Source organism: Rhea pennata, chromosome 7 (assembly GCF_028389875.1).
Source record: "Rhea pennata isolate bPtePen1 chromosome 7, bPtePen1.pri, whole genome shotgun sequence".
NCBI lineage: Eukaryota > Metazoa > Chordata > Aves > Rheiformes > Rheidae > Rhea > Rhea pennata.
The window spans coordinates 21,119,250-21,128,749 of record NC_084669.1 but is presented as its reverse complement, the minus strand read 5'-3'; the positions used below and the strand labels follow the sequence as shown (position 1 = coordinate 21,128,749).

The 9,500-nt window shown below is 41.4% G+C and overlaps 1 protein-coding gene across 1 annotated transcript; it reads left to right on the top strand.

Annotated features, from left to right (window-relative positions):
• Positions 1 to 4,273: 4,273 nt before the first annotated feature.
• Positions 4,274 to 8,170, top strand: LOC134143019 (beta-microseminoprotein J1-like). The gene is made up of 4 exons (XM_062580644.1): positions 4,274 to 4,358; positions 5,767 to 5,875; positions 7,027 to 7,132; positions 7,823 to 8,170. Exons 1-4 carry the CDS (start codon positions 4,356 to 4,358, stop codon positions 7,950 to 7,952), a joined length of 348 nt encoding a protein of 115 aa, XP_062436628.1. The 5' UTR covers positions 4,274 to 4,355; the 3' UTR covers positions 7,953 to 8,170.
• The last annotated feature ends 1,330 nt before the right edge of the window (positions 8,171 to 9,500 follow it).

Sequence of the window (9,500 nt, the reverse complement as noted above, 5' to 3'; positions counted from 1 at the left end):
CAGTCGTTCTTTTTATGTAACAATGGGGAACTTCAGCTTTTTTAAGAGGACTGCATTCATCACCTCACTACTCTGACACACTATATACCAGTGCCCTGGCACAAGCCACTCCCACATTTTGCAGGTTCCCTTCTAACCAAGCATTAGAGCAGCCTTATACTTTCACTGGTGACAAAATCCACCATCACCGGGAAAGGATGCACCTGTTCAAACATGCTGCATAATGGCTTCCACTCCAGGAACACAGCAGGAGGAGGTCACTGGACCAGATTCCGTCTATGAAGATATCTCCTCCTCTACATCACAATTTTCTGAGATGACTTTTCAACTCTTTGTGGATCATGACTGCCATAGCTGCATCCCACTTCTCAGATATTGGAAATCTCTGGAGTAGGAAGAGAATCCAGCACAATCTTAGCTGGCTCAAGAGATGCTCTTAGGATGCTGCCCCTTCATCACTTCCTTGTCAGAGCTAGACACACAGAGGTGCTACCTACTGCCAGGATACAAAAAAGACCTTGTCTGCTAATTTAAGTATATCATCTTCCATTACCCCAGCCAAAAGCGTGAGCCTTCAAGTTACAAAGTAATTCTTTGGGAGACACATTCAGGCACAATTTATACAAGCTGTCAGTCCTCAACACATCTTTCTATTACATGGCAAATAAAGCACAAGTGATTACAGGTCATTTAGTAAAACCCAGACTTTTGGCCCATTGTCTTCCTAGTGCATCCTTCTTGCCCCAGCATATTAAGAGTGTCTACTGACTACAAACATGTCTTCCTGGCCTGTAGCCATATTTCAGTTTCACTCTCAACACAAAGAGATAGAAGGGGTTGCAGAGAGAAGCGATCAGTTTTCTTTCTCAACTTGCCATCCTTCTCAAATGTAACTCCTAGATTAGCCCAAGGCCAGGTACCCACTTGTCACGGCCACCTCCCCTTCAACACTTCTATTCATTTTGGTGGGCAGGTTTTGCCTACATTTCAGAGGAGATGGTGCCATTTTCCACTTCTGATAAGACATGAATTTTGATTGGCGCTTCCCAGCTACTCCTCCAAGCTCTATCTTCTGAAAGGAAAAATGGTAAACTCAGCAGCCTTCTTTGCTTCAAATGCCTGGTCAGCCAGAAGCTGCTGGGGCAGTAAGACACCAGAGAGCCTCCAAAATAGTGAGGAGGAGAAAACATCCTTCTGATTGCTGCGTTAGGCTGGAGGGACAAGTTACAAACCATAACAGCTGGGTGCTGAAGTCCCATGTAACATACTGAGACCATCTCCTCCGGGTTTGTAGCATAGCCACTGGAACAGTGAAAGAATTTTCCCCTAGGGACCTCAAATACAGACATCTACTGAATCCTACATGGATTGGAATGGAAATTAGGACGGTTAACTCCTTGCACTGTGAATAGACAAAGTAACAACAGTCAATGACCGACCAAGATTTCCACAGGGAAAAGGAAGAAAAACATTCTGTGCACTGAGTTAATCCACCCTGCACCTCAGTGGTGGTTACCTGAGGGTAACCTTCTGGTGTGTTGGGGGCAATGCTGGGTGCTGCTGGTGTTCTGCCTTGCCATCTCTTGCCCTCTGTGCTGAAATATTAACTTCTTTCCCCTTGTTCCTTCTCCTCTCCCCCTCAGTAGTAAACCTTGAGAATACTCAACGCTATGGAGATAGTAAGTCTTCTTCTGCCTCTGTTTCATTTGCAACAGCCATGCTATGCCCTCATACCAGCTTTCTCCCCATGGTTCTGCCTTAGAGCCTAGTGCCAGGGACACCCCAGACCCTCTACATGCATACCCTCTATCTGGGACCTTCCAAACCCCCATGTTTCTGAACTAAATTCTTGACTTCTGTCTATCACTGGGGATAGAAGTCCAGCCACTGAAGGTGTTCTAAAACAAATTTCCCACTCAGCAGCTGGTTATATCCTAAAACTGCTCACACACAGGAGGTCAGACTACAATATCCTATAATATGCTGCCTTAGTGTGGCCTCTTTGATCCAAGATTGAGTATAAAAGTCAAACAAAAACCATTTGCTGTTACCATCTATCTGATTTGCAAACAAATACACCCTCCAGGGTAAGTGGATTGTTTAATGACACTTCATGATGTCAGTAAATCTGTTGTCTGGTAAAAGCCCAAGATTGCAAATGGCCCTGCTGAGTATTCTTAGGACAGGAATCCTCATTTGGTCCAGAAAATTTATTTGCCTGTATTTATCCAGCCACGGTACTTGCTTCTCAAGAAGACCTGCTTCAAGCTCTGTGAGCCATCAGTACAATCAAAAAATGTAATGCGATATGTTTTCTTTGGCTTTGTATTTGGTGATTTACCTATGAATATTATTTTAAACTTTTGTATAGCTTCATTTGAGATACTTCTTTTGGGGAAAAAGCCTCAAAGCATTTTGCAAGCATTACTATTACATTCTTAGCCTTTTAAAGTTCTCTGCACTGCAGGCTGAATGCCAGTCAATAACATTTCTGTAAAATTGCTTCCTTCAAAGCTGAAGGAAATCTCTAGGGCCAGAACTCAAGTCAATTCAGTCTTTTTCCAGTACAAACATTTACATATGCATTTTTAAAATTTGACTTTCATTTACTGATTTAATCATGTCATTACCCAAATGTTTTGTTTTCCCAGAACAACAGCTTTTGGAAGTGAAAGTTCTCATACTGCTTAAGGAAAGTTTCAAAAATACCTCCAAAATAGGTTACATACCTAATGAGGAGGAATAATTTTGAAACGTCATGAACGATTTTTCCCCCCTTTTCTGCCAAACCCTGTCAAAATTGTACAGATGCAGCCTCCCTTTTCATAGGAAGAACAAAATAAAAAATTTTTCATAGGCCAAAAACTACGAGCAATTCCATATAGAAAACATCAATCTATAAAAGTCTAGAAATGAAATACATTTTATAGAACTGGCAACTGATGACTGAATGCTCATTTAAAGAACAAGCAGCTGCAGCTTCTTAGCAGAAGTAATATTCTAAGCATGGAGATCCACAGGCTTCCTACTTACATGGCTCACAGAACTTTTTCTTGGGAAAAACTGAAGTTTTCATATTTTTTTAAGTCCTTGTTTTAAAAAAATATATATATGATTGTTAACAAAAGTGACCTGGAAGCTTCTCATCATCTATTTTTTAATTGGAACCATTGAGAACTGTGCACATGAGCATCAGCTCCGAGCTTGTTACAGCCTGGAACTGTGCCGTGTGGTTAATGCAATTATCTCAGTATTTTTAAGTACCTCTAGTATTATGAATTAAGACTACATTTTCTTTTGAAACATATGTTATTTCATAGGACCACATTCATATTCTTAGTATTTCTTCAAATGAATTCCACATTCTAAGTGTTTGGAGATGCTTAGTTCACTTTTAACTTGAGTAAAATCTGAAGCCTTATTTCCTCCTAGAGTTCCAAATGTTTCATTTGAAACTAGGTAAAAGAGGTAGGGGAGTCACCCCAGCATGGAGTTCAATGTGAACTGCCAAACCGAACAAGAAGGCCACACAATTAGGCAGTCAGACTGTGATGGGCTTATTGTAACCAGCGCTACACAGTTTTGAAAAGCTAAACAAGAGGGAACTGTACTGGATTCCCTTGCTATAAAGCTACTGTCCTAAGCCTTTGGAAACTGCATCTGTCCTCAACACATGGCCTTTGCAGAATGGGCCATTCCTGGCTACGAGGATAAAGGGAGAAAGTACAGGATGCCTTCTTTTACACTTGGAGAGCACCTGAGCGTACAGTGCTCTACGTAATGGAAAACTGAGCAAGGAGGAAAATGGTTAACTGGCACCCTTTTCTAAGGACCTGCAGACGTCAGCCTCTCTCCACAGAGATTCAGTCTTCCATATAACCTTTACCACCACCAATCCTTTCCCACAAACACCTTCTTTCATCTTTGGCTGATGAACGAAAAAAGCTAGGAGATAGCTCAAATTCAGTCTCTTTTAAAACTGAGTTGCTCAAATCAAGCCTGCAAATTTTGGTGTGAGTAACAACACAACCACACAATCTCTAAAGGGCTTCTCAGCTTGAGTGTTAAATATTACTTCCAGTCTTGAAATTTCTTCTAAGTACCTCCCATATTTGCCTTCCAGTTCTGGTGCACAGAAGCCCCACCTATTTCTTCAGTGCCTATCGCGACCAAACTTTCCTGTTTATAATTGACTTATTTTAGTAACACCCACCCATATGAGGTCATTTGGCAAAAACCTTATTGGAGTCATTCATGTATATTCAGTTTGTTCAAGGACTGTTACCAGTAAGTCCCTCTTTATATAGGATCCCTACAGGCTGCCTCCTTACTGTAAGCTTTGTAATTCTGCAAGAATGGTGAGTCCTTGCATTTTATACTGTAAAATATATGGTATGCTGCTAGAGATCTTACAGGAGGTTCTATCAGACATCTCTTGCCATACAAATTCTACTGTCTCTTACTCAAGGTTCTTGCCTACCTGTCCTTTTCTCAAAACATAGAGCTTCTTCTAACCTAATTTACTCTATGATCTTTGCTATTTTTGAAACATAGCAAGACATCGTCACCCCTTCCACGATATGTTTGGTGTATAGGGGAAGCAAGGAATGAGGAGGACAGGTTATGAACGTAGAAATCATGCTAATATGCTGTATTTGACTTGCCTAGATGCTCCTGTTCATGTTTAATTGTCAATGATACTGGAGCAATAATCATATGATTTGTGTGATAACAATATCTACAGTCTTGTAAATTTGCTGCCTTCCAATGAAATCCCCTTTTTTCAGTGCTCAATTTAGTTTATTTTGCTTTATCTTGTCCCTACAGAAATATCTATTAAACTAACTGGTGATGTTTAATCTCTCCTCTGCAGTATTAAATTCTAGCTTATCGCTCCCACCATCTTTAAGAAGATAGAGATGAAATAGAGATATACTAAACAATAAATCTTCTGGACATCCAGTGTCATTACAAGAAAAATACAGGGAAAGGGGAGGGAAGAGCAGACCCACTCATTTTACAGGTTAATTTCACAGTCTTGTCTCAGGTAATGCCCAATTTTAACAGCTTGGAAAGACAGACTTTTCTTTTGTCCCTTGTCACCTCCAGAATGATGCTCTGCCCCTTCCATCATCTCCCTGGTCCCTGCTACAGACTTCATCTATTGTCTTCTGCAAAGAATCAGAGGCCCAAAAGTTGGTAGAGCTACTGCCCTTCTCGATTTCTAGTCCTGAAGGGATGGCAGCCTCCTGAGCCAAAAATAAAACTGGCCAACAGTAAAAAAAAAAAAAAAAAAAAAAAAGTAATACACATGCAGATGTAGCTCACAAAAATGACAACTTTCCAGACAGAATTTGTTTACCAGTAGAATATCTTTGGGCAAAACAAACATGACCACATTTGCTGGTAAACAGATTTCTGCAGATACAGCTAGTGCCATGCATGACAAGTACTTCAAGGAGAACATAATAATGTATTTAGACCAGGAGACTTGCATTGCTGAGGACTATGTACTACATACCAGTGAGAACTGTCTTGAGTGAAGTGGTATGCACTGAACTGAGAATTTTCAGAACTAAAAAGCACAAGTTGTTAAAATAGCTGGAGATGTATCTATTGGTATTTCTAGCTGTATGTCTAAGCTGAAAAAGACAATTGGATTTTGATTCAAAGCCACAAGGCAACTCTTCTATTCCTAAAGGTGGCAGCATCAAGACTTTTCAATAGTTAATTTTGTATTCACATTAACTCTGCTTTATTCTTCAGAAAACCTTCTTGGCCTGCCTTCTCGTTCTTGTCATTAGTGTGACATTATCTAATGCATCTTGCTTCATGGAAGAATTGAAGCCTACAAAGCCTGGTGATGAGATCCTAGGTAAGAAGCCAACTGTCTTCAACATGACAGACGTCACTATAAACAATGATTGACTTGACTTTTCCAATTTATCACAAGTTAGAAGAAACTGGGAACAGTGGGGAGAAACCACGGGAAACAGGTGAAAAAATGGGATCTAGAGAGCACTGAATTTATAACATGTTATAAAAGAGAGGAGCTTGTTTGAGAAGCATCACAGAGGTTGAATTGCAAGTGGATTTTGGAAGAAGTATAAGTTTAGTTTATCCATCTGCATGAAGTCATAATTCTGTTTTTACAACAGCAGCTACCCAGTGCATTACATTTGCAGTTCAAACCTAGCATATTTAGAAAGCCAGAAGGAGCTGGAGAAAGGAGAGAGAAAGAGAGAAAGAGAGTGAGAGGGAGGAGTGTGCATGTCTGTACAGCAGGGCATTATGAATGGTCAGTGTAAAGCAAGGAGCAGACAGGCAAATGTTCAGCACACCAATCAATGTACTCATTAGCTGTTTCCCTATGCCAAGGAAATTGCTGCTCCCCTTGAGGCTGGGGCACCCTTCCAGAACACAGCTAGTCTATCAGACTGCAGATGAGGGGAGTTAGAGAAGAATAAGTGCTCAAAAGCAGTATGCAAAGACCAAACCTAGAAGGCCAAAACCCTCCACTCTGTTTTGCCCTGTCCTCATAAAATCTTGTTTTCCACATCACTCAGGGAATCTATTACATGACCATTGGGCAGGTACTTTACATCCACTAAATGCCTTCTTCCTGCATTTGAGGACTAGGGAGAGTTTTCTGGGCAGAATTAGTCTTGCTCTAAATAACAAGTCAACAACATTTGGTGTTAATGAGAGGGAGGAAGGTCAAAGCCTTTTCTTACTCCTTACCAAGTCTCTGCCTAATTTCCTTTCTGCTGGGTGCTTCAATTACTGTATCTAAAGATGAGTTGCTCCAGGAAAGCCCATGCTGCTGAAAGCCAGAGGAAATGGAGCGGCCCAGGATACCCTTCTCCATGAATGAGTACAATACTAGTTCTGCACTGTTGGGGACCCTCTGTGTTTACCAAATAGGGATGTTAAAGGTCTACAAAGACTCCAGCCTGTTTTACAGGCAATAGCATTGTTAGTGCAATTGTTCTGCAACTGAGGGCTGCTTGCACACTATATTTTTAGGCTGCACTGACTTTGAAGGAAAGCTGCATGATTTTGGCTCCCAATGGAGGACCAAGAACTGCGTGGACTGTGTTTGTTTCAGGGAAGGATTGAGTTGCTGTACCAGGTGAGTTCAGACTGGCAGCAGGGTTTTCCTCTGCTACCTTGATACAGCACAAAGCACTTCTCTTTTCTCAGAGGTCCCTGAGAAATGACCACAACCCTCCTCTCACTCCATACCATAAAGCTATGTATTAACCCAACACCACCATCACTGAGCATGTAAGAAGTTCCTGACAAATATAGCTTATGTTAAAAAAATAATTCTTGATTAAAAAAACCAAAAAGTTAAATCTTCTTGGGGCAAAAGTTTCAGATGAAGTCCTGACTCAAGTGAGAACACTTAGTTGCTTCAGAGTTTTCTAACACTCCTGATCCAGATCTTCCTAATGCTCACAATACATAGACTTGACTGCAATTTTTATTATAGTCACACCTAGCCAGTCATGCAATTCCCGTTCCATATTGTAGCTGAAGTGACATGGCAATGACATTATTAATCAATAATATGATTGGAGTAGCAAATAAATGCAATGAATATTCCTCAGGTGCAACCAGATCAGTAAACTACAATTCTCCCCTCATCCCACTTCAGCAACAGACTAAGTAATGTTTGCTGAAGCTCCTTTTTCTGCTCCTGAGCAATCACCTCATCTTGCCCCAATACAGCCTCTTCCTGTTAAAAGTGTAGATACTGTCTCAAATGGAAGTTGTTTATTTCCTGCTCTCATCATCTGTCTTTTTCCCCCAATGACAGCTATGCAACGCCAGTTAATTTTGATGAAGAGAAATGTGAGAGTATTTTCGACAAGTTGACCTGCAGTTACAAAGTAGTGGAGAAAGCTGATCAAGCAAAAGAATGTCAAGTCCTTGAATGGGTGGGCTAACAGAAAAATGGTGGTGGATTTGGAGGATATTTCCTTTTCTTCATTTCAAGGGTTCTTCCTCTTTCAAATTCAAATACATTGAAATATGCAGCATTTGAGTGAAATCTACTCCCCAGACCTAATGCTTGATAAAACCGAGAGCTGTACCTACTCACAAAAGATTCTGTTTCTCTGCCTTCTGCTTCTCAATGAAGAAAGAGCTGGCTTGTTCCTTGCTTGAGATCAAAAACCAATTTTTTTTTTTTTTTTTTTTTTTTTTTTTTTTTAGTATCATGAGTAATTGCTAATTTTAATTATTCTTCAGTCACACTTTGGTGCCAGAGAGCATGTTCTGTTATTTGCACACAACTGTATCTTAAAGTTAAAAATAAAATTAGATGAAAAGATGAAATGCATGTGATTTAATGAGTCCCTTCCTTTCTTTTCAGAGAAAGGAAACCTACAAGAATTAATGAAAAGTAGCTTAAAAAAATCTTTTTGAAAATTCACTTTTCTATGACAATGTCTTATATACTGATCTTTTAACTTCGCTATTTCCCTGGACAGACATCTGCTTGTCCAACCTATGGACTGCAGGACCCATTCAGCGTTACCCTCTCATTGCATCCACAGCACAGCAAACCCAGTCTTCAGCCTGAGGCTTGGGCAGAAGAAAGGATCCTTTATTCAAAATAACCCATAAGAAATTCAAGCCATCAGACTAGCTGATCAGCAGGATTGTGACTGCACGAACAGAGATATGGGCTTAAACTGAGAAGAGACCCAGCAAATCCAAAGCAATAACTGAATGGGATGCACAGGCCAGTATAAGCTCTCCCTCAGGGTATTGCTTCGTAATCTTTATGGGTGTATTTGTTCAGCTGCTTCTTCACGTAAGTGACTATGAGCATCCTGTGTCCCGTGCTCTATTTCACCGTAACAGAAAAGGACATATTAGAGCTTCCACACTTCCTTGCTCCAAATTATGGAACAAGCATACACAATATCAGCATGGACATGGCCTAGGGAAGAATAACCCTAGGCACCAGTACAGGCTGGGGGCTGACCTTCTGGAGAGCAGCTCTGCAAGAAGGACCTGGCAGTGCTGGTGGATAACAGGTTGACCATGAGCCAGCAATATGCCCTTGTGGCCACGAAGGCCAATGGTCTCCTGGGCTGCATTAGGAAGAGTGTTGCCAGCAGGTCAAGGGAGGTGATCCTGCCCCTCTACTCAGCCCTGGGGAGGCCTCATCTGGAGTACTGCATCCAGTTCTGGGCTCCCCAGTACAAGAGAGACATGGAGCTACTGGAGAGAGTCCAGCGTAGGGCTACGAAGATGATCAGAGGGCTGAAGCATCTGCCCTGTGAGGAACGGCTGTGAGAGCTGGGCCTCTTCAGCCTGGGGAAGAGAAGACTGAGGGGGGATCTTATCAGTGTGTACAAGTACCTGAAGGGAGGGTGTCAAGGGGACGGGGACAAACTCTTTTCTGTTGTCCCATGTGACAGGACAAGAGGCAATGGGCAGAAATTGAACCACAGGAAGCTCCGCCTGAATGTGAGGGGGAATTT